The sequence below is a fragment of the Fusarium subglutinans genome (genome assembly GCF_013396075.1).
Source record: "Fusarium subglutinans strain NRRL 66333 chromosome Unknown NRRL66333_c0000074, whole genome shotgun sequence".
NCBI lineage: Eukaryota > Fungi > Ascomycota > Sordariomycetes > Hypocreales > Nectriaceae > Fusarium > Fusarium subglutinans.
Window position 1 is genome coordinate 45,361 of NW_023502137.1, and position 24,415 is coordinate 69,775.

A 24,415-nucleotide genomic window follows, 5' to 3' on the forward strand; every position below is an offset into this window, starting at 1 on the left:
CACGTCCCAGAGTTCTCATGCAAGGTGTTCATTGAAGGAAGACGTATATTTACGATTACTTTTATTGTTCGTAATTTCAAAGCAGTTAATGCAGAAACAAAGAACACATTCATAGTATCTATGATCATAGCGAATATTATTTGAGTGATCACCGAAACTTAACTCCACAAGCTTGATCATATCATCAGATGTGCGGCCAAACGATACATTTGTCTGCTTGTATGCTTGTGCCAAAGGGCCTTCATTCTGGCGGGCCATCTTGGTTTATCTCGCTGAAATATCAACAAGAGTTGCCGAACCCTGATTGTTTGCCATTGTTTGCCACATCAATCAATGATAGGAGAAGCACAATAGACGTCCTTTGATAAGCAAATCGGTGATAAGAGCAGTATCGGGCGTGTAGCTTGCTACGGAGTACGGAGAGATAACGAAAGCGGATTTATCCTCGGAGCTGATAAGAAAGATAGGCGACCGCCGCGACCCGCTCTAACGATCAACCTCAGATAGCAATATAAAAGACAAACAATCCCCTTGTCTTGACTTGAACAACAAATTTAATACCAAGACTTATTACAGGCTTGCTACAAGTGTTCTTCAGACAATATTATCGCAATGGCCTCTCAAATAACAGTCACTCCCATCTCTCCATCAGCCGAGTCAAGCATTGACTTTGGCGCCATCGTCTCAAACATTGACGTTGAAAACATCAGTGGTAAGATACCATAAACATATTCGTGAATGATTGAAACAACACATAGTGGGAGAATACCCGTAAAAATCGGTAACCTCCTCTGGTAAGACATGTCTCTCATCAACAATGAGCCCGGGCTGACTGTTCCCAGATGCCGACTTCGACGTGATCCGTGAAGCACTCTTCACCCACCAAGTTCTCGTCTTCAAGAACCAGAACCACCTTTCCCCCAAGGCCCAGTACGAAATCACCCAGCGTTTCGATCCTGAAGCTACGGGCTCTTATGGCCATGGAAAGACCCTTGACGTAAAGCGCTCAGTCCTCCACCCTGACCTCAAGACCATCCCTCATCAGCCCCAAGTCCAGGTCATTGGAAACGGCTTCATTGAGGAGTATGAAGGGCTGAAGAACATTCAGCTCCGACATCCTCATCATCGTACATTCCACGCCACTACTATCCCTGATGAGAAGGATCTGGACTTCACCAGGTTCTACAGATGGCACATTGACGCCGCTCTGTATGGCCTCGCTCCCCCAGTGGTTACAGCACTCCTCGCTGTTCGTGTCCCCGGAGGTCGCAAACAGACCCTCGTCTATGACGACGGATCCAATGAGGAGTTAACCGTCCCACTTGGTACTACAGCCTTTGTGTCGGGTTATGCCATGTACGACCGGCTTTCGCCTGAGGATAAGGAGTTCGTGCGTACCACAAAGGTTGAATACGCTCCGCATCCATATGTTTGGATGAGCGGTGCAAAGTCCCGCTCCGATGGCCTGGGCATGGTCTCCGAGGGCAAAGAGATTCCTGTCGAGAATCTTCCCCCTGTGGAGGAGGATAAGATCCAGATCCTTCCTATGTGCTGGCGTAACCCTGTCACAGGCCGCTTAGCACTCCAAGTTCATCCATCTGCTGTTCGCAAGCTGCACCTCGCGGATGGTACTGTGATCGATGATCTTGCTGCCGTTCGGGAGCGGGTCCACGAGCTTCAGCGCCCTGGCATTGCTCCTGAAAAGGTTTATCCTCATGATTGGGAGCAAGGAGATCTTGTTCTCTTTCACAATCGGGGCGTGATCCATTCAGTGGTTGGTGCTTTTGCGGAAGACGAGGTTAGATTGTTCCGTCAGTGTAACATTGCTGGTAGTAAGCTGCCTGAGGGGCCAGTGGCTGTTGCAGCTAGTGCTTAGACGATGCATGGTAATTTCATGAGACAGGAAGGAGAAAGGCTTCATAGATACATGTGGTGATTTTAATGATAAGTTTGCTTGTTTAAAAAACTTTCTGAAGCCAATTGCCTGGATACAACCATACAAGCGAGTGTTCACACTGCCTGAAAGTTTACTCAACATAAGGTTCTGTCTTTAATTATTCATCTTGACATGTCCTGATGATATTGGCAAGTTTACATAAGTTCTAAGTTCTAAGTTCTGTCGGTGGTGGTAATCTTAAACTCTCAGCCATATCAAATATGGCTCTACAGCAAATAGCATATCAGCACATAGTTTAATTTTTCCAGCATGGTGCTTGAATAGCTTACAGAAAGAGCTATCCAAAAGTAAAAATATAGATCATGGGGTATAAAGTGCCCAACAGCACATGCGAGGGGCATTTCGTCCAGAGTATGTTCTCTAATTCTTTCTAGCCTCATTCACCAACATAAATTCCTTCCCTCGATCGATTATATCGAGTATCAGCCATCATCAGCAACCCCAGATCTTCTCAGTATTCTCGAAGGGCAACATGTTGTGCATATGCAGCGGAGATTTTACTAAAGGTGAGCAATGTTGACAACTAAAGCCTTGGGCATCTCTAACCCCATGAAAGAATTCTTCTATGCCTCTTTGGCACACCTCAGTCTCCTGGTGACTCTTCCACATCTGAGTGACCGCTTTTTCCCTCGCTACGACGGTTCGGAGTCGATTCAGAAGATCACTTCGACGAGGGATAACTTAGCGATTTTGTCGTTTCTCTCCTTCTTGAACGGAGCCCTTCTCGTCGTTTGGGGTACCCTTGAGAGTACTCCTGCAACTTTTGGACCCCAGTCCTTGGGTGTAGGAATCGCTATGTTACTTGTGTGGTTTGTCATACAATTTACTTTTCTCGTAACGCTACCAGATAAGACTCGCTGAGTCAAACACGACTTTACCCTACGTTCAGGGCTACTTGTGGAAGAGACTCAATGGACTGGATGGTCGATTAATAGGCTCGTTGGTATTTAACAGTAATAAGACAAAGTTTTAGAGAAGAGATAATCCTTTCCGCCGCCCAACAAATCAAGACTGGCCCATCCACTGTTCGATCTCCGATATTGCATCCCTAAACAACAAGTCTGCGTAAAACTCATGAAATTTGAACAAGATCCGTGGCCTCAGAGGCTTGTTTTGAGTAGGGTTGCAAGTCATGGACTCATAGTGAATCTGCACTGTTTCTTCATTCTTCTCTTCCTTCGTCCTCACAACCACGAATCTGTGGACTCCAGCAAATACATCACTGTCACTTCCAAATCCAAAGTCGACATGGCTCTCAGTGCGATTTGATGCAACTTTGGCACCAATCTCAGTCTCAAGAACTTGAAAAACTCCGTATAGAATGGTGTTGACCGGGGGTAATGAGACTTCAGGAAGTTCTGTGCATGACCACAACTTTCTCGGGGCTGGTCCTGATTCTTTTCATCTCGTTAACCACTTAATGACACTGAGGCAAAGAACGGACTCACTTGAAAAGTTGACAAGGGCCATACCAAGAGTTGAGAGCGCAACTCGTTCCGGTCTAATCACAGCACCTCCAAAATATCCTTTGACGAATTTTGCCAATAAAACTTCATCGGATACATCGCGATGTTGAGGTGGTATGTCGAGCGTGATGTATCGAGAGTCAGAGTCGTATATGTGCTGTTTCGCGTTGACAACCTCGCTGACAGATCTCGACTTCTGAAATTTCTCTGGCACGGTCTTGAACCGCGTTATCAGATTCCGATCAACCTTGGACACGCGCTTCTGAATCGAGTAGCCATAGACACCGCCAGCAGTAATCACAGCAACAAGGGACGTTGCCAGTATTTTCCGAGTTAGGCCTTGTAGTGCCATAGTTTTAAAGACGTAATGATGATCAGCAATGACTTAATCGCATGATCGAGGTATTTCTCTCTATTTAACACTGATAATGAATTGACTCATCGTATAAAATGCGAAAACTCGTGATTGATGCATGGACCAGCTGATCTCTAGCGTGGCATGTCCTTTGGCTGACCTGAGTCCGGTTCTACCCGTCGTGTTAAAGCTCAGCGTCAGCTTTGGGGAAAGTTTCGGGCTCGCCTCTGGAGAATCGGGACAGAGTTGAGCCGACTCTGAAGAAAGCGGCGCGACATAAATGCACGATATGACATGACGGGAGGTTCATTGTTCCGCGCATCGTTTTGTCGTGAAAATGCATGTCAATTGAGAACAGATGATGTTATTGGTGGTGACATCGTGCAAGAAAGTTCACCAGGGTTTGATTTAGAGTTCACTGGCCAATAGTGATCTATAAAAATGTCATTAAACGGATATAAACATTATTAGAAGAGTGAATTCTTCAGGGTAGGTAACATAAAGAAAGGCGTTGGTGACGCCTTGTCCAGGTCTTGAATGACGTTGACCTTGGCTCAAAAAAATCTTCGGATCCTTTGCGGAATAAAATGCTTAAGTTAATAAAATTGTTCCCTCGTTCTAGCTTGCTCCTCCTGTTATCAAGCCGCAGCAAAGCACTTGCAGAACTAATGTCCAAACATTGTATGATGCAGTGTTCAACTCTTGTCTTGCCTTTTTATCCTGCTGGGCCGTCTTTGGCAGATCTTTGTTGTCTTTCTTTGCCATTGCTGAATCTAAAAGCCATTTGATGTCAGGTCGTTCCAATGAAACATATTATTCTTCGGATACATACGAGTCTTCAAAATGTCACAATCATCAAATATGGTGGGTATTCGAGCTACTATCGAGGCCTTGGTACACGGGAATTATTAGGGGATAGACTTTCTTAAAGCAAGATTCCTGGTGGATTTAACTGTCTTCCCAAGCCAAGGAATGTGGCTGAGTTGGTGCTCACACCGGGTTTACCATTGGTGGTATGTCTGGGCGCAGCCAATCCTTCAAAGCAAGGAATGCCAGCTTAGATTACATTATCATGACGTTGTCTGATCTGATAAGATCGCTGTTCACCTGGCATGGTCAGATCACAGGCCAATCAGGGACTCATCCCACGGTTGCAGAGCACAATAGCTACAACAGAAATCTATATCCTACTAATCTATTAACTCAAAACTCTACATTTCGCAACTGAAACATAGTAAAAGAAAGAAATACTCGATCAGAATCTCAAGGCTTGAAACAAGTCAGGGCCCAATGCTCAAGCCTGACGCTTCTGCTTACCGCACTTTGCGAGACACTCATCAACCTTGATGCCCATATCCATAGGAATAGAAGCCCTGATCTTCTCAACATCCTCCCCATCAACAGCCTCTCCCAAAAGGCGAATGACAGCGTCATCCTTGATAGAGAAAAGCCCAGGCGCAACACCAGCAAAGCCAATATCCTCGGAGGGGAATGCAGCGATAGCACTGGCGGGCTCGCAGTCAGGGTTGACCTGGTAGTGCTTAGTTCCCTGGTAGAAGATTGTAGCTTGGCCAGCGCTGATTTCGTTGCGGATCACGCGAGGCTTTCCTTCGGCGTTGAGGACGCCGGCTTCGGGAACGGCTTCGGTGTAGACGCGGCCGGACATGACGGCAAAGAGCTCGGAGGCTCGGGGGTGAGTGTGAAGCATGATCATAGAGCAGCCTGTATTCAATTAGTATGCAAGGTTCAGAGGCGAGAAGGGTGAGTATATACCTGGAATTTGAGCGGAAGCCAGACTGAGGCCAGAGCCTGTGAGAGCAGGGAAGGTCTGGCTATTAGCAATAGCACTGGGAGTGCTGTTGAAGCTGAAGAGAAAGTCCTTGTCCTCGGGAAGAAGACTATAGCGATCAATGAAGCTTTAATAGGAGTTAGCAATCACTTCACAAGGGAGTTCAGAGCTCATGGCATACACGTCGGCGAGTCGCAGCTTGGTAGTCAAGCTGACCTCAGAGGTCTTGCCCTGTGGTGCTGCAGCCGCAAAGGACGAGCAGGCCAAGAGAGCAGCAGCAGCAGAGATGACGACGTTGGAGAACATTTTGATGTTGTTGCGATGGAGATTGTACAGCGAATGCGAAGTTGCGAACGTTGTTGAGAGTAAGATGTGTGAGGATGTTGAGCGATTGTTGCTTGATCTGAATGTCTTCAACGGGCACATCAACTAGTTTATATACTTCAACCATTCAAGGACTAACATATAAACATATTGTTTCTACACTTGCCACCAGCCTCATCATGGCGTATCAGGGTCCTCCGTAGCCGGACACTACCAGCCCTATCCGCTTATACGCAACTAACATGGAGATCACTGGCTAACTTAATCTTGTTAAATTAAGCTTGATATTGGCGTAAGCGCCATACTTTCAATAGAATAGTTTTCCCATCGTCGATCTTGCGGCGGTGGATTTGTTTAGCGTATGTCGTGGGTATGGCTGGCGTACTCCCGCGTATTCGAGCGTATCCGCTGAGAAGCGTTGCAACGGCGGATATGTAGGTGACTGTGAGATCCAGGCGCATTATACTTCAGATTATAGCCATAGTAAGTGCAGTCAACTATTACAAATCTTGAGATGCGATGTAAGCTACTGGCGGAGTCATGGCCTTGCTCTTGATCGTATTCGAACTTAACCGCCTGGCTTCGTGACCCTGATACCACCACCGTCAATTCCAAATTGATGTCTTTGCATCCTTGCTGGATATAATGTTGTAGATATGCAAATTTCAGTGTAGAGTGACATTGTAACAAGTTGTTTGTGAAGTCGAAAGATCGCGACATGGCGATCCTCTATATAACCTAGATCATCCCCTCGCTAACGACAACAAGGCAATCTAGCACATCAAGCATCTTTAACACCATGGTCCCAAACAGCCTCAAGAGGGCTGTTGTCCTTCTTCTTTTGTCTGCCTCCTCCACTGCAGCACAGAATCCCTTCCCAGACACTACCACCTGCGATGAGACATGTCAGGCTGGAGTCATCAACGCATCCTCCTGGATCTCAGAGCAACAGTCTGACCCAACATTCTCCTTCTACAAAACCCCTTCAAACTTTTCTAGCAAGCCTTCTCCTGGTGTTGTACTCAAAACAGAGGATATCACTGACCTAGAAAACTACGTTGTCCCCAGTGGTCTGACCATGTCGCGAATCATCTACACCACTGAAGACCTTGATGGGAAGGTCATCCCCGCTTCAGTTTATGTCCTCTGGCCTTACTCTCCCTTTTCAACTGGTTCAAACTCTACTCAAAAAGGTCTGCCGATGGTTGCTTGGGCTCATGGGACTACAGGTACCTTCAAACCCTGTGCACCTAGTAGCTACAGAGCTTTACAGTATCACTTCCAAGTTCCTTTTGCTCTAGCACTTCAGGGCATTGCAGTTGTTGCGCCTGACTATGCTGGTCTTGGTGTATCTGAGCTGCCCAATGGAGACAACATTCCTCATTCTTGGGTTACGGCGCCGGCTCACGCGAATGACGTTGCTTTTGCTGTGACAGCAGCTAGGTCAGCATTCCCGGATCTTCTTAGTTCTGATGGCCCTTTTGTCGCGATGGGCCACTCTCAAGGTGGCGGAGCATCTGTAAGTTAATGTCCCTCCTTACAGACTATTCCCTGTGCCTAATTGCTTATGGGCACGGTCTATTACCATCAAAGTACTGACGCTGGCTGTTTCCTCTAGTGGGCTTTCGCAGAAAGACAAGCCAAGAAGCCTCTCAAAGGATACAAAGGCACAGTCTCCATAGCGCCAGTTACTAGGATCCTTGATGACTATGCCTACTGGACCGAGAACTCGATCGCATCACCAGGCCTGCTTGCACAATCCGCTGTCATCGACTCAATCTCCAAGATCTACCCCAAGTACAACTACACAGGCTTCACTTCTACAGGCTATGATCGCTGGCACAACGTGATTGCCAAGGTCAAGGGATGCTTCCCCGTGTTGGCCTTGGCGACAATGGATCTTGCCCCAACCGACATTGCGAAGTCGGGCTGGTATAAAGATCCGACTGCTAAGAAGTGGGCTGATAGAGTCGCGGTGGGACGAAAGACCTTCGCTGGCCCGTTGCTCGTCATTAACGGTGCAGATGACCATGTCGTTCGTCCCGGGGGTATTGACGCTGCTGTCAAGGACACCTGTGATTTGGTGAAGAAGTCTGGCAATAAGGAAGCTCTCGAGCATGCTACCTTTTCTGGTATGGACCACTTCTCTGCTATTCAGGCTAGCCAAATGAAGTGGATGGACTGGATCAAAAGTAGACTTTCCGGCAAGACCCTCGAGAAGGGTTGCTCTGAGGAACTTGTCGAGGGACTGAGGACCAACGACACTGTTCATACACTGGGTCCGAACTTCTTCTTGTCGTACTTTGATACAGCAGAGAGTTGGAAACACAGTCTGTAATGGAATTCAGTGGATGGATATTATATGTTTCAGTAGTTCCGAGACTACTGCTTTGGTTAGCTAGACTTGGATAAGTGCTGTACTGAATACGAGGAACGGGGCCGCGGCATGAAACAGATTGGCAGTATGGAATATTACTATGAAAGGGTCTAGAACAGATGGGATAGAGTACTCTGTACAAAGATAGCATATCAAAGAACGTTACATGGCGGCATGCCTCAAATGCCTCCCTCCCACGTATCCCTCAGCTGTATCCACAAACAATTTCCTCCCCTTGACATACGATACCATGAATGAGAACAGCTTCCAGTTCCCAATCTGACCCGTCGCATACTTCTTACCCAGAGACACGAATATCATCTTCTTAGTCGCAGGCTGATACGGCTTGATATCTCCTTTCCCCGTCAAAGTCGCGTCTAGAGCTGTCGCCAAGTGAATGATCTGATTGTCCGTGATGGTCAATTGCTTGGGGTCGATATTGCCCACATCGCCAATGCCCCAGATGTTCCTTGTCCCGGCCACTCTCATCTTTTCATCAAGCTTGATATTTCCACTGGAGTCTAAGAATGATTGTGGTACGAATGAGGTGTTGAGTTTGATGCCGTGCAGAGGTAGATAAAGATCTGTTGTGAGGGTGCTTCCATTGGACAAGTGAACCTCTGTCCCTTGACCTCTTTCGCTCTTCTTTGTTTCGGTGACGCGCGCATTATAGATGACTTTGACCCCAAGGGTCTTGAGGTCTCTCGAGACTGATGTGCGAACTGAATCAAGGGCTCCTTCCAACGGTTGTTCACCACTAATAACAAGGGTGACGCTCTTGGAAGAGCCGTATCTTGCGGCTAATTCTCCAGCAGCTTCAGTTCCAGTAGCACCACCACCTGCAATTACTATTGACTTTGAGTCTCCGACTTTACTTTGTAATTGCTTCCATGCTGAGATGGTCTCTTGATGTGTTCCAACAGGCTTCAGGGGAAGATCACTAGCCAGCTGAGACCCTGTCGCAATGACCAGCTCATCATACCTAATCTCGCGCCTGGTATTCTCATTAGAGATTACATGAACAGTACTCGATTCCGCATTGACTCCATCTGCTTTCCCGAGTTGGAACTCAAAGTTCTTAGAGGGATATTGATCGAAGCCGGGCTTGATTGGTAAGAAGAGCTGTTCATCTGGGATGGCGTCTGGTATTATCCCACGAGTAGCAGCGACATTCCAGAAGAAGTGGCTGTTGGGGGAGACAAGAATGACTTTGAGGTCAGGGACTTTGGGAAGGGTGTGTTTGAGAAGCTTGTGGGCGAGTGGAAGACCAGCCCAACCTGCCCCGAGAATGACTACGGTTTTTGTCATGATGGCTGGCGATGCTGTTTGAATGATATCCAGGTGAAATTAGAGTGTAATAGATAAGTTAATAGTCATTTAGTACTGTGATCTCATTTATACAAACTTACAGATGCTCGGTGTCGGTGATGTACGTATGTTGGTGTTGAGAACAGTTTTATCTAGGTGTACTTTTTACGAACTACGAATTGCCTGTAGATCTATGTATCTCTGTTAGTGCTCTCCGTCCCTCGCACTCGGTGTTGGATGCTCCGGTGGCAGGGATCACGACCGAACGCCGTGTCCGAGAACAATGACGATCCCCCGATCCTTCGGATCCCCTCACCAACAGCTTCAGTAAGCAAAACATAGGCAATCTGTTACATCAATTAAGCTTCAATTAGCGCAAACTCCTTATTTCCGTCTCCTGTTATCCAAATATCTACTCGTTACCACCCTAACCTCTGTGTCTCTGTCTGTCGGAGCTAATAACCCCCGATGGACCAGTCCCTATCAACATCCCATGATGAGGTCACATCCAGCCTCAAAATCTGGAGCTGTGTAACCTGTCGTCATCGCAAGATTCGCTGCGACAGAAAAGAACCATGTAAGAATTGTATTAGAACCAACATCGACTGCCATTTCCCTGTGACAGGTCGTATACCAAGACGAACTCGGGATGCAAAGACTCCAGCTCAGAAACAATCTGAATTGCTCAGTCGTCTTCGTCGTCTCGAGTCAGTCGTTACTGAACTCGCGGCGCAGGTTGAGGATGAAAATGGGGCCAAGACTATGGGTCAGATAACAGTGGATAAGGAGCCTACAGAGTCTTCGTGGGCTACGTCATCTGGCAGTTTAGATCATCAGGCTTCGGAGTTTGATGAGGATTTTGGTAGACTTGTTGTTGACAAGGACGGTACTCTTCACGTTGGAAATCGCTTTTGGACGGTATTTTGCAGCGAGGTTAGTACTCAACACCCTAGCCGTGATCTGAACACTAACAAGTGACAGGTCGACAATATACTTCAAGCTGTGCACGACGTGGAAGATATCTCGGAAACCCAAAGTAACTCAATCATGACAGAGCCTTATAATAATGGGACTCCGGCTCCCCTAAGTCATCTTGGCTTTGTCTTTGGCAGCGCAGAGTTCGCCAAAGCGTTAGATGGGCTCAACCCCATGCCCTCCCAGATGCTCTTTATATGGCAGACATATGTCGAAAACGTTGACCCTTTCATCAAGGTCCTTCATACTCCAACGATTGAGAATATTGTCAAACAATTAAAAGGCAACTTTAGCTCTTGTGGTCACAATGTAGAAGCCCTGTTGTTTGCGATATGCTTAGCGGCCATTGCGTCCATGGACGAAGAGACAGTCTCGTTCAACTTCAACATACCTAGAGAGCAACTACTCCAGCGGTATCAATTTGGTACTGAACAGGCACTCGCTCGTGCCAACTTTCTTACCACAAAAGACATCACTGTCATTCAAGCCCTGGTTATGTACCTATCGCTGCTACCAAACATTGGGGCTCAAGATAAGGTATGGCCACTGACAGGTTTGCTCCTCAGGCTAGCAAAATCAGTAGGCCTTCACCGTGAGGGAGACCCAAATCAGTACAATCAGCTTGAGAGGGAGGTCAGACGTCGGCTCTGGTGGCACATCTGCTTCATCGATTCCAGCAGTCGACGAGCTGACGCTCAAGACCTGTCAATCACCCCAGTGTCCTTCAGTACAGGTCTCCCTACAAACTCAAATGATGTCGACTTGGATAGCTCAACCACTCAGATCCCAAATCCTAATCAAGGGTCAACAGGTGTGACACTCTGTCTCATCCGCTGCGAGCTGTGGTATCTCACACAAGCCATCCGCGCCGATACAACCGACTCTCTAGAGACCCGTCTCGGCCTCTTCAACGCCCTGAGACAAAAGGTTGAGAAAACTTACTTCCAGCATCTACAGCCCAATCAACCATGGGACGCCTTCATCAGGACGATGACAATTCTGTTCTTTGCCAAAGTTGAACTAGTCATTCGACGACGATCAAAAACTCTCCCTGCAGCAGTTGAGCTACTGAACCCGTCTATCACAATCATTAAAGCGGTTCAGTCGCTCAAATCAGAGCCCGCGTGGGTGAAGTGGCGTTGGCAGTTACAAGGACAAATGCCATGGCATGCAATGGGTGTCTACCTCCGTCAAGCATCTCGACTCCCTTGGACTCGAGAACTAGAAGAAGCATGGGGCGCGACTACAACTCTGAAAAAAGGAGTCGCAGAAGAAATGCAGACGGGGCCACTGTGGAAGTCTTTCATGCAGCTGTTCTCGGAAGCTAAACAGCATCGTGAAAAGGAGCTTAAGGTTCAAGGAACAAATGCCCAACATACCCGACAAAAGGGAGACCGCGTGAACTCTAATATCCAGCAAATGCTCAGCAACGCTGAGAACATGTCAAACGAGATCCCTGTTAATCATCCTCTAATTGATACTTCAACATTTGACTCGTCTCTGCATATATCTCCGCCAGCAGACAATGGGGCTCTCTCCGTGGAACGTCTGTCAACGAGTCTAGGTACAGCGACTGATGATGTTCCTTCATGGGTTGAAGCAGGAGGTAACATGAACTTTGGTCAAGACCAAAACTTCGGAAACTCGTCCTCTGATGGAATGGCTGATGGGGTGGATTGGGAGGCCTTGATGGATCTGGATGAGACATGGAATTGGGACTTCCTGTAGACCACAGTAGATTCCTTTAGCTGGCAGCGATGGACAAACTTGTTCATTCAGACTTTAGACACTTCCAAGTATACGAGAATAATTATTGCCTGTTTTCTCTTTTGCATTCCTTGCATCCGCTCATGAAGAAGACGAGCTCACACAATCTGCCGAGTTCCGGCCTTTCCCTACGATGCATTCCCATCTTCGATAAAGGGTCACAAATGTTGCCTTTCGCAAAGTTAAAGCTCAGATACCACTGAATTAGGTTATCAAAAGCAAATATACTCCTTAAAATCCCTAGTTAGGTGCTTTTACGAGCCGTACAATGGACCTTTGCTGGTGACATTCCGTGATTTCACATACCCAGTTCCCACCACGCGCACTATTGACTGAGAGGGTCTGTCTCTATTCGGAATAGAAACATTGCTTTTCTCAATAGGCGGCAAACCGGCACCCAACTGTGGACTCTGTAAGATCCTATGTAGGGCCGCTTGGAGCTTTACATCCCTTGGCTTGATGACCAGTGGCATCTGTCACACATCATTATCAACATCCATACGTACAAGAGGATGCGATGTAAAATATAAGCAATTAAGAACATATCTAGTGCATGATCTACTGCCAGGAACAGAGCGTTCCTGGATCCTTTAGTTGGATCTCAACAGCCTTAACTCCATCAAAGTTACAACGTTGATATTCACATATCCAGGAACGATTCTCCACGCCCTGTGGAATACCGGCACATTTCGTCTATTACGTTTCGCAAGGTCCCAGAGCTATTCAGGGTCTCGAACAAATAGTGCAAAAGTAAAACTCCTATTCACAGCGTTGCTAATACCCCAGCTTCGTATTACGGCAACCGGAACGTCTAGCTCTGCAAGGGTTCAACCTTCTGGACCTCGAGTATCGTGACGGGCCAGGGGGTCCCGGCTAACGGCAACGACCTCATCGTTTGTCAAGGGAGCGTAGCTGATCGTATAGTTAATTGCGTCGAGTGACTCGAGTCAAATGAAGACCGGTAGCTGAATTCTCAGCTGCTGAGCCTCACTAGGGCGATAACCCGCTGTCACAGGGCCGAGAACACGGTTAGTGATGTGCAGAATATCTAGAATGGGTCTATACGAAGACATCCATCCCTTGGCACCATGTGGTTTCGACGCTTGACACAATACATATCCGCCTATACCTCAACTTACCGCCTTATCCCCAGGGTATAGCAATAAAGTCTACATCATTCCACAAGAGGAGTTTCAGAATAACAGGATCCAACTTCGTAATGATGGATACGGACGGGCCAATGGATGAATGGGCCATATTTCGGCAGCGGCGGGCAGCCGGCAGTGACGGCGGGATAGTCTCAATAGTTTGCGATAGCTTATGACTGAACGGGAGTTAGCAGTGGGACTAGTGGGCAAAGTGTCGTATAGCAAGTCATGATGTGATTCCAAGACTCGGCCGAAAGTTATTACGAGGAATTGAAGGGTCGGTTTGTCTCGGCGGTTATAATTAACCTGTCAAGCAAATAGTCATGTCATGTCTCGTCTCGTCTTTGGAATGTCTTGTCATGATGAATAATGACGAATCTGAGACTCATTACCACGAGTACAGCTACATATCCGTACAATCGGTTCAGCATTTGCCGTCCCTTGGAATGATTCAGAACGCCTCTGCCGGTTTCCCAGAGAACAAAGCAAACAATGATTCGAGGGTCCAGAGGTTGAGCCAGATCTGTCGAGATATTCCCATGGAAACGTTGGATCGAAAAGTCAGATTCTTTCGCTCCCGCCGTTGGTGGTCACACCAGATCTGCTCATCCTCCAATAGAAAGGCCAAGGTATTTCTAGATGCTGCAAACAGTGGCGATTCGAGATAAATAAAGACACGAACCAACTGATAGAGGGTCAGGCGTGAACGTTACTGGACAGGCTAGACAGGCTAGACAGGCTATATGCAAGCCACGCGAAGTTGCCAGGGCAGAATGCCACCCGAGTTTGAAAGCCCCTATGCGCGCAAATGCAATACAACAGAGTGTCATTATCAAGAGCGCATAACTGCATATGCATATATCGCTGTGCATCGTTCCGGACATAGCGCGATCGGGCACTCGCACGTCCCCCCATGCCAAGTCGCAGATGCCAAGAGGCCATTGCAGATTAGGTGCTCAGTCGACAAGTTTCACAATAACGGCTGCCAATTTGAGACCCTGCTAGCATCTCTGAACAATCGCAACAATCACACCGAGATTTCAACACTGATCGTCCTCGATAGGAATTTCCAACGCTAATATTTAAGCGCAACGCGCGACCGGGCGATAAGGCTGTCGTCGGATTGGATTGGATAAGAGAGCCCTCGAACCAACTGCAAGGAAAAGGGGGTGACGGGTAAATTGGGGGCGGACCGTTGTTTAATGAAAAGAGGCACGGAAACGAATTAGTGGAACTTGTTCAGTGGACCGGACAGTAAGTTTCACGGTTACAAGATATTCCGTGTGCGTCTCAGCTTTGAAGAACCGGGCTCTGTGTTACTTTTGGTGCCGAGACAAGACAAGGGCGGTATGAGACGAAAACTGATCGCCAAAGCTCAAACATAAGCAGTCAAGTCATACCGCAACTACTCGAGCTCAAGGAAAGCATTGTTTTCCCCCTCTGGATCACATCTAGTCATCCTTGCAGGATATGACCATGCTGGGCATGTCTCCTGAACATCGCGGGAAGGAATGGAGTTGAAGTGGCATGGAAAGATTGGGATTGTCATCTTTTGCGAAACGCCCTAGATCTGCAGGATTCCAGATTGCTCCGCAGTAAGCAATTGGATAAGATGAAGGAATTGGCGCTTTTCGAGCCGTTATTTGGTTCGGTATGGCTTTAGATAGTCTTGCGTAGTGTCCTTTTTCTTTCCGACGCTTGTTGAGGGATTTGAGTATTTGATCGTCGGTCGATTCTGGTTTGGAGCCCTGACTTGGATGCTTCGAGAAAGAATTGCAGCCTGGGCTACGCAATCCAATGCAACCTTATTCTGACGAACATTGCGCATGCCATAGAATGGCTCTGCTGGAAGTTATATACGGCTTTGAGTAGTGAGGCTCTACTGAGTTTTGATGATAATGGAACTCAATTCAAGTATCGATTCACAATTTCACATGGCGTCAAATACAAGATTTTACTGGTCTAGCAGGGTCTCTAATCTCGAAGATCCAATGTGGCTTGCCGATGCTGAAGCCACGTTCTATTTGGGGTTCTGTTTCAAGCCTCCGACGCGATGTGTGTCACTGTGGGGAGATTGAATTGAAGACCAATTGAGGCGATGCAAAAAATGAGGCAATTGCGAGGAATATCCGTAGTTTGCATTACATTCCGAGTAAGCGTCCGGGTTAAACATCTGTGCCTAGCATTTGTCTCGTCCTGACTTGTCTTGTCGAGGGAGTCTTCTCAGCAGCAGGGAAACCCTTGAGTTTGAAGCAAAAGTTTGATGCGGGCTAATACCAAGCTTTTTTGTCTGAGGTAGGTAGGTCGCGGGCGCCTCCTACGCCTGCCGAGCCCCTGACGAGTTTGGACGGTCCCCCCGTAGAAACGTAACGCCCCCTGAGCATCTCAGCAATTGGATGGTAGCCAAGAGATCCTTCGGAGTGGTAAAGGCGAAAAAGCCCAGCTTTTTAATCGCTGGGGGGCTCTGTCGCTTTGGGCTCAATTGGGGATGCGGTTTTAAAAGCGGCGGGAAGCGTCGAGATAGATAACCGCCTGAGAGTAAGCACATGCGGGCAAGGATGGGGTTGAGGCGTAAATTCAGTTACAATCATTTCCTTTTCTTACACTGTTCTGATGAAGACGAGAGTTTCTGGTAACAAGGCCCCGCTTGCGCGTCACGTTAAAGCCCCTATCTCTCCAAGTCCCAAGTCCCAAGTCCCAAGTCCAGGTCTAGCAGCTCCAAGCAAGCAAGCCCGCCCGTCCCAACCAACCAACCTCCACTGAACTGAGACTAAACTTAACTTATCTTTTGAGGTCGCCTTCCTTTCTTCTGCCTTAAGGCTTATCCCCCCCAGACCGGAAACCCCCCTCCTATCCAACCTTTTTCTTGCCTTGTTTGTCCCTCGTTCCTCGCAGCAAAAAATCTCTTGGCTCATTCAAGACTTTTTACCTGCATCGCCAAACTCGTTCTTTTTTTCCCGCCGGTCGAGGGTTGTGATGATTTGATATTTCTCTCCTTCAACATCCATCCACTCGTTGCAATTTTACATCGGTTCGATCCGACCGACACTGAGACTGAGACTGGGACTGTACAGGTACAGACAAAGGCTCAAATCGCAAATCGCATCGCAAATCTCACATAATGGCTGTCGCTCTTCCAAGGCGATTTTACTCGCTACTCTGGGTCGCAGTCCTCCTTGCGCTCGTTGTATTCTTCATCTTCCTCCGCGAAGACACCTGGTCTTCAATTCCTCGACCTCCCAGCGGCTGGAAGATTCCTTTCACCACAGACGATGGCGTTCTCTCATCATGGATGGGCGGTAGCAAGAAGCAGGGTAAGGACCCCAAGGAGCCTCTGCGCATCATGCTCGTAGAGTCCTCAGGCACACACGACGAGGTCGCCGCTGCTCTCATGCACGCTTTCGGAAACCAGGAGGGCTCCTCGCTCGACGTCTACTTCGCCAATCAGCGCTTCAACATGCAGGGCATCATGGCCAACTTCACCCTCGCTGCCAACGTCACCATCAACAAATGGGACAAGTTCGCCAACGACGTCACCGAGAACCCCCCGCATATCCTCGTCTCTACCACCTGCGAGTTCGATCTCGACCGTGGCACCGATCCTATCGTCAACCTCCTCAAGACCGCAAACACCCATCTCTTCTGCACAATCCACCACGCTGATCGATGGGCCCAGGGCAAGTACGTCCAGGCTGTCCGCAGCTGGGCAGAGCACGAGCGCGTTGACTTTGTTGGTCTGAGTCAGCACACCGTTGACTTCTTCCTCAACGACACCATTCCCAAGTGGCATACGGCTGCTAACCTTACTACTCGCGTCATTCCCCCGGTGTTCCCCGTTGACATTCCCGATCCTGATCTCGAGCCTGGCATTTCTCTGTCTCTTCAGGGCGATTACTCTGACGGCCGACGTGACTACAACGGTGTCTTCAACCATCTCGGCAGCGTCATCCGAAAAGCCAAAGAGGAGTCCGAAGGTCACACACCTCAGAATGTCAGCCTTCATCTCGTCGGACACGGCACTCATCCCGAGGTTCCCGATCACGTCAAGGACCACGTCTTCTTCGACGAGGGTCTTTCCTACCCCGATTTCTACACATTAATGTCCAAGTCTTTCGCTGTTCTTCCGGCGTTTGCCTCTGAGACATACTTCGACCGCAAGGCCTCTTCAACCATTCCCGCAGCTTTGATCGCAGGAGCCCCTATCGTTGCGACAGAGGAGCTGCTCAAGGCTTACTCTTACCTACCCCGGGAGGCTACCTGGGTTGCCCGACCAGGCGAGGGCGAGATGGACGTTATTGAGCGAGTGATTGATGACCGAGACGGTTTCCTTAAGCGAAGGCAGGCCGTGAGGGATTTTACCAAGTCGCTATTGGAACAGAACCAGGCCAACACCAAGGCCTGGATCAACGAGGCTTTTGAAAAGTATAACCGCAACTAAAGACAACTAGATATGATTTATTGGGATTTTTGCACTTTTTTTGTTTGTACAATTACGCGGCACCATTTCACATGATCGGGAATCAGGATGAGCGGCTCCATGTTTCCAGAGTTTTTTTGAACCATGCATGAACATTCTTAATATACGGACGGTTTCTTAGTACATTGAAAATACAATCACGAAATACCACTTACACCAAGTTTTCCTCCAACATTCCAGTGATGTCAGTTTTTAAGATGTCTCCATTTAATTTACAGCGGGTGGCTGGCGGGAGTCTCATAGCGAGCCGCAATTCTCCGTCTCCCTTGCGTGAAGCCATGTAATCGAATCCGGTATTTGGAACATGAGAAAAGAAAATAGTGAATCATGATTCCGGAAAAGCGTTTGGCAGAGCGCCACCAATAGAAAACCTGAGATATTTCCAAGGAATAGGTAAGCTAAATAGGCTATCCCGTCTTGGCTCTGCAAGATCAGATGAACACTGTCTTTCTTCAGTTTCTCTTACGTGTACACTTTTCACTGCGGAGCTCATAAAGATTTGATATAAACGTATAATTTGCATCTTGAAGCTTCTCTCCCTCGTTGCGCACTGCTGAGGGAGAAAATAAGGGCTAAACTGGATACCCCAGACTACATAGTAAATCGTCTCTATGTCTAAGGTATATAGAATCGGAAAAAAAGTATGCCGAAAACCTGATCATCCAAACACCAGTCGTCATGATGAAGCCCGCCATACCCCAAGAATAATAAAAAGAAAAAGGAAATGGTATATGTTATTTCATCTCATGACCAGCAAGAGGAAGTTAAGATCTTATCGCTTGAGATCTTTGGCTTCCTTGCTGTCCACCATTTCAGCTCGGCCCTCCTCTTCGCGAGGCAAAAGCTGGTAGCTGCCAGCGGCCTTCTTGGCCTGCTGGTATCGGTCTCGGGCCCAGCCGTAGAGGGCACTTCCGGCAAGAATAAGAGCCATGCTGCCGGCGCGATCGGCAGTCAAAACCTCACCGAGCAAAACAACGGCGAGAGAGCTCTGGGCAACACCTCGAGCGGCAGTGACGATCATGTGTGTGGTCGGGCTAGTGACCTCGATTTGCATAAAAGTGGCGATAGTAAGGAGGAAGGCCGAGACACCGGTCAAACAGGCGGAGCTGAGGAACTGGCGGGCGACATCCATGGACTCGACGGTGAAAAGGCTGCTCATAGTGTTCATCTCCCCAGAAAGAGGGAAGAGAGGAATATAGAAAAGGACGGCCATACAGTTGGACATCCAGACCATCTGCCACATACCCTCCTGGCTCTTACCCAGGAATCGCTTGACGACAACGGACTCGACGGCGGTGGTGAAACTAGATCCGACACCGAGGAGAACACCCTTGCCGGAAGTAAGCATCTGGCTGTAGTCGGCCATCATTCCAGTTCCGAAACCAGCCATGACCATGGCGCAGCCGACGAGGGAGATAGGAGGGTAGTAAGGACGAGGTCGAAGAACCAGCAGAGACAGGAAGAGAGTAAATGGTAGTAGAAGACCACGGGCGATCTGGTAGACGGAGGCGTTGACCGAGGCGAGGCAGTATGTCTTGGCCAAGATTCCAATGAGACGCGCGACCGTGAGGGGTAGAAGAGCAATCCAAGCCTGAGATTATATGTTAATGGACTGTCTTTAACGAAAGAGACATTGAGCTGTGTCACTTACATTGAGTGGTCTGTTCAGCTTGACCCATCCTGTAGCAACTCCAATAATTGTGAGCAGTACTACTTGTATCGTTGTCTGGAGAGCAAGCAATGTGACGGGGGCCTCAACACCATTGAGGGCCGACTTGGATAGAATAGTGCTCCAGATAGCACATGATGAATGGAAGAGCACCACCAGGGCAACTCTCATCCGTGAAGGCGGGGGACGGTTCTCGACCTGAGGTTGTTCGGCGGCAGCCATTGTGACAAAAAGATATTAAGGTTTATGTGGACTATGTATGTGTAGAACCAACAACAACCAAAATAGTGTGAATGTAATGTAATGTAATGCAATGTAAGGTAAGATCAAGTAATGAAACGAAAATGGATATGAAAGAGTAGGAAGAATACGAGAGAAGAGAGTAGAGTAGAGTAGAGTAGTAATAGAAGAAAACAACAACCAAGTCAGTCAACGTGATGTGGGTAAACGAATGTCTGAAGCGAGCTTCTGAGTGAACAAGCTTCCAAGGGTCTTCTCTCTCTCAACTCGGACTAGGAACCAAAAAAACACGAAGATGTATGAAAAAGTCAAGACTCTCTGGAGGGGAGAGGCTGGCAAATACGGGCTGCCCGGAGGTTTTGTTGATTGATTGATCAAGTCTATTTCCGCACTAGGACCCAAATACGCAGGCACAGAGAAGCCCCCCAAGACTAAAGACTAGGGTGTCGTCAGTGAGAAGTAGTGTGTGTATCCAGTGCCACAGGCGGAATAGGGGGTTTCCGTTTGCCTGCTTGCGTTGCTTAAATGGATCGAACGCGTTATCCCAGTGGGGAGCAGGGTAAATCTGGCGCCACACCTTGGCCTTGGTTTTAAACTTGGACACTGGATATTGCTCCAGCCTCGCTAACGAATGAGAGGACTCGAGAACCATGGCTATACTCCATCTCGACTATGTTCCTTGACCTTCCGGGTCATGGGCCTTGTTCCCTGGAAGCTCTACCGAAGTACCGCCATCGAGGGGTTTATTGTGCTGGAGCCCGAGCCTGCCATGCCATGCAAGGCCAGGCCAGGGGACGGAGGAGGTTCGTTGATGAGATTTGACATTGGCCTTAGCTTGGCCTTAACTTAGGCTAACTAACAGGACGCGGGGCGTTGGCGAAGAATCGGCGGCTGTGACAAGGCGGAGAGTGGCAGGGGGGCACAAGCAAACTTGACACCTTCGTCCTAAGTGATGGAAAGACTTAGGTAATTTAGTCCAAGTTAAGAGAAGTCTTTACTGGGTTTATTTTGACAACCTCTTTTAAAGTCTCTTGTTTTCTTGCTCCTTGAGGAGTGGCATTGCGTTGCATCTGCTGCAATGATGGGAAGTGGGAGGAATCACTCACTTGGTGGGAACTGTGCAGGATAGCGCTTATTGCCAGTTGTGGGGGGTCCGTCTAGCCACTGAAGATATGCAGCTACAGAGGCTCTTGCGAGTGACGTCGAGATTCTAGGAAATGCAAGTGTTGATCAAACCTCCGCCATTGGTCCCCTGTCGCGGCGAATAAGGTAGGATGACCCCTTACTAAAACTCAAACAAATAAGCCAATTTTTAAGTCTATGTACTAAGGGTTGCAGTCAGTTTGAATGGATGGACAGACACAGACTCGATGTTTTGTTTTACAGTAGTATGTATTACCCGCTGTAAGCTTTGGAAGGATCATCAGTGCGTTGCCGACGACTCAGTCAGCCGTTGATTGTTTGCACAAACGCACTCGAGGCGCGAGTAATGCATGAGACTCCGCCGGAATACCTCCCCATAGAGCCGACAGCCTCTACTACAGATGCAAGAAAACGCCCGAGGATACTTTACTGTCCCGTGTGTACCGAACTGTAAGGTAGCCAAGAGTCAACGGGGAGCAAGACAAGAGCCAAGATAGCAATAATCAGGTTTTGCTGCAGCCACGCATAACCCATCACCTTGTCCTCTCCCGTCCATGATCTTCCATTACCTCCTCAGCCGAATACCACCTTCATTTCTCTCCTCTTCCCTTCATTGCTCCGATGTAGGATATTCCCCACGTGATAATTACACAAACTCGCCTCAGTGGCTAGGGACCGACTGGAGGAATCCATGGAGCGTTTCAGCTTTGAGAGACGATCCCCAAGGTCTGAGTTCTCTCTTCCTCCGTGCTCGTCATCTTTCTTGATTAAGACAGGGCGGATTTCGGTGAGTTGCATTATAAGGGATCTTAGCCCCGAAAAAAATAATCGAGGGGAACAGGAAAAGTGGACGGCTCTTTGATGAAGATAGACAGCTTACTCCGCCCGGATGATGATTATGTGAAACCTGAGTAAGGCATTGAATGCTTGGCGATGCGTGTATCAATCACGTTTGCGAATAACGGGTCCTGAACTGGCCACTCTGTGAACAACGTGAGACTTGGGTGAGGTGATGATTGTTTTATTCTTGGTTTCGTTATTGTACAACTCGCAACGAGACGCGCGTATGCGATTTTCTTTTTCTTCGCTGTCTCTATTCTTCTTCATACAGGCAAGGACATAACTGTAAAGAGGCGAGTAAAAATCTAAGATGCGGTGTCGAAATTAAAGACAATATGGTAGCGCCATGCATGGTATCCCCTGTTCCATTCCCCATTCAGTGCCGCCCCAGACAAGATAGGACTGCTCTATCAGGATGAGATGGGTGACATGTTAATGTGTATGCGTATGTTAAAAAATGTCTCCCATCAAAATAGCAGAACTTCCCCCAGCCGGCTCGGGGCAACCATTCAACTCTAAGCAGAAAAACATCATTGGTAATATAAAGAGCTCCAATGCTGGGTATGGGTAGTAAGGAAAACATTATATCTGGCTGCTAGCCAGTTCATCATGACGAGCCAGCCTCAGCCTGGGGAGTAGGTGTAGGCACAGACTTGGGCTTGGGCGGGTCAGCAGCCCTGAGGCCATCCTTGACCTCCTGCTCAAAGTACATGCGGGCCACATCAAACGCAGAGTCGATGCTCTTTGTGATCTTGGTGCACCCACAATCGCGCGTCCATGTGTTGTGGAAGTTGAGGTTCTTACCCAACTTGCTATCCATCAGCACGTGTGGTACGCCGATAACTGTCGACAGAATGTGACCGTGGAGACGGTCCGTGATGACGAAGTGAGCAGAGCCCAAGAGCTCGAAGCCCGCCATCGACTTGGCCCACGCTCGCTGGTTCTTACCCTCCTCGCGATGGGCTTCGTCGTCGATAGAAGGGGTGTTGGTGAACTTCCAGTCGACCTTGTTGTATGTTACGTTGCCGATGCTGCCACCTAGATCGACCTTGCCCTCTCCAAACTCGATGCTACCAGAGTCGCCATCAGAAATCTCGGCATCCTTTCGGGCGAGAATCAGAATATCGTGGCTAGATACAAAGTTAGCCTTCGTTCAACGGTTAGGCTGGCTGACAATACTAACGTCTTTTTTGTGTTGTGTCGAAAGTCAGATCGGTTGCCCCACATGAAAGCAATATCAGGAACAAGATCACTCTGAATACCCTCGGTCTGTCCAAAGTTGTCCATGAGCCAGTCGTAGCTGGGCTTGTCACGAGCAGCCAACTGCAAATCGTGGTGCTTGGTGAAAGCCTTTTTGGTCTTGTCGATCCTCTCGGGGTTGGTCATGTAGATACTCTGGGGGAAAGCTCGGATGGAGACGTTGAGGAAGTTCTCAATCATGTTCATGCGCGAAGGTTGGTCCTCCCAGTAGTAATCGTTGAAGTTGCCGCCACCAGCCATGATGATACCAGAGTGTGGGCGGTGCTCCTCCAACTTCTTGCGGAACTTTGTAATGTCGCAGTCCTTGTACATGAAGCTGTATCACATTACATTAGTATTGATGTTGTCCAACGTGGTACAGATGAGATCCTTACCGGCAGGCTTCCATAGTCTCGATTCCAAGGATGCTCAGCAGAATCTGCTGTGCGGACCAGATCGCAGCATCACCCTTGTTCTCTGTCTCGAGATAACCCCAGATGTTGGCGTAGCGAATTCCTTCGAACCTCTTCTGGTAGGCGTGAATGAGACGCTGCTGTAAGTCGTTGACGATGTTCTCGCAACCCGGTGTAGGAGCTCGAGTCAAATCGTAGGAGATATCTGTGTTGGGGTCCTTGTCCAACTCTGTGTCCTCCTCTCCAGCGCCCACGGCACCAGCGGCGTCGGTAGGCTTTGGGGGCTCGTCGATAGTGACATTGTCGCCTTTCGAAGGCCAATGCCAGTCTGTACTTGGTAAATGATCCTTAAAGCTCTCAGGCGCCTGGTAAGACACCAATATAGCGAAGACGAAGAGCACAGCAAACACGGCTAGCGCGATGCGTGTGAAGCGGTTCATCGCAGTTAACATGATGAACTCATGGGAAGTAGATGTTTTAGGTTAGAGTTATGGTTGTGGTTGTGGAAAGGAGTGGAACACCCGGATATTTCTATCACGGGCTGGGCTAAAAGAAGCAAGCAAATGCGGCGAAAGGATAAGATAGAAGATGCAATGGAAGGGAAAGAGAAAAAGAAAGTATATTGAAACGTCTTTTGAACTTGGGAATAAAAAGATGCGACCCCCCATCCCCATAGTTACCACATCATCCTAGTCCTTCTACTAAGTCGGTACCTACCTCTAGGCTCTAACTTAGTGCCTCCCGTCCCATCCATACCTAATCCACATTCACCCCACCTCCATCTCCTGGGCTTGGCTGGCGCTGGTTCCTCCACTCGGGCGATTCAATGATGGATGCGTTCAAAGTGCGCCACGACCACGCGCCTGCAACTCACCGCACCCATGGCCCATCCACAGATTGTCTCGACAGGGGTGCAGAGTCTCTGATG

General features: G+C 48.4%; 9 protein-coding genes across 9 annotated transcripts; 4 read left to right on the top strand and 5 right to left on the bottom strand.

Annotated features, from left to right (window-relative positions):
• Positions 1-612: 612 nt before the first annotated feature.
• Positions 613-1,876, top strand: FSUBG_6718 (dioxygenase; the record flags this gene model as incomplete). The annotated part of the gene is made up of 2 exons (XM_036684946.1): positions 613-712; positions 843-1,876. The coding sequence occupies 2 exons, from the start codon at positions 613-615 to the stop codon at positions 1,874-1,876; spliced, it is 1,134 nt and encodes a 377-aa protein (XP_036537755.1).
• A 1,086-nt stretch (positions 1,877-2,962) lies between these two features.
• Positions 2,963-3,775, bottom strand: FSUBG_6719 (uncharacterized protein; the record flags this gene model as incomplete). The annotated part of the gene is made up of 2 exons (XM_036684947.1): positions 2,963-3,354; positions 3,406-3,775. The coding sequence occupies 2 exons, from the start codon at positions 3,773-3,775 to the stop codon at positions 2,963-2,965; spliced, it is 762 nt and encodes a 253-aa protein (XP_036537756.1).
• Positions 3,776-5,072: 1,297 nt separating this feature from the next.
• Positions 5,073-5,873, bottom strand: FSUBG_6720 (spherulin 1B precursor; the record flags this gene model as incomplete). Its single annotated transcript, XM_036684949.1, has 3 exons — positions 5,073-5,500; positions 5,552-5,694; positions 5,749-5,873. The coding sequence occupies 3 exons, from the start codon at positions 5,871-5,873 to the stop codon at positions 5,073-5,075; spliced, it is 696 nt and encodes a 231-aa protein (XP_036537757.1).
• Positions 5,874-6,690: 817 nt separating this feature from the next.
• Positions 6,691-8,229, top strand: FSUBG_6721 (secretory lipase; the record flags this gene model as incomplete). Its single annotated transcript, XM_036684950.1, has 2 exons — positions 6,691-7,410; positions 7,510-8,229. The coding sequence occupies 2 exons, from the start codon at positions 6,691-6,693 to the stop codon at positions 8,227-8,229; spliced, it is 1,440 nt and encodes a 479-aa protein (XP_036537758.1).
• A 201-nt stretch (positions 8,230-8,430) lies between these two features.
• FSUBG_6722 (apoptosis-inducing factor 2) lies at positions 8,431-9,576 on the bottom strand (the record flags this gene model as incomplete). Its single annotated transcript, XM_036684951.1, has 1 exon — positions 8,431-9,576. One exon carries the CDS (start codon positions 9,574-9,576, stop codon positions 8,431-8,433), a length of 1,146 nt encoding a protein of 381 aa, XP_036537759.1.
• A 283-nt stretch (positions 9,577-9,859) lies between these two features.
• FSUBG_6723 (uncharacterized protein) lies at positions 9,860-12,279 on the top strand (the record flags this gene model as incomplete). The annotated part of the gene is made up of 3 exons (XM_036684952.1): positions 9,860-9,903; positions 10,170-10,509; positions 10,558-12,279. 3 exons carry the CDS (start codon positions 9,860-9,862, stop codon positions 12,277-12,279), a joined length of 2,106 nt encoding a protein of 701 aa, XP_036537760.1.
• A 4,308-nt stretch (positions 12,280-16,587) lies between these two features.
• Positions 16,588-17,904, top strand: FSUBG_6724 (uncharacterized protein; the record flags this gene model as incomplete). Its single annotated transcript, XM_036684953.1, has 1 exon — positions 16,588-17,904. One exon carries the CDS (start codon positions 16,588-16,590, stop codon positions 17,902-17,904), a length of 1,317 nt encoding a protein of 438 aa, XP_036537761.1.
• An 811-nt stretch (positions 17,905-18,715) lies between these two features.
• On the bottom strand, positions 18,716-19,834 carry FSUBG_6725 (GDP-fucose transporter; the record flags this gene model as incomplete). Its single annotated transcript, XM_036684954.1, has 2 exons — positions 18,716-19,534; positions 19,595-19,834. The coding sequence occupies 2 exons, from the start codon at positions 19,832-19,834 to the stop codon at positions 18,716-18,718; spliced, it is 1,059 nt and encodes a 352-aa protein (XP_036537762.1).
• Positions 19,835-22,442: 2,608 nt separating this feature from the next.
• On the bottom strand, positions 22,443-23,939 carry FSUBG_6726 (uncharacterized protein; the record flags this gene model as incomplete). Its single annotated transcript, XM_036684955.1, has 3 exons — positions 22,443-22,965; positions 23,019-23,411; positions 23,470-23,939. The coding sequence occupies 3 exons, from the start codon at positions 23,937-23,939 to the stop codon at positions 22,443-22,445; spliced, it is 1,386 nt and encodes a 461-aa protein (XP_036537763.1).
• Between the last annotated feature and the right edge of the window lie 476 nt (positions 23,940-24,415).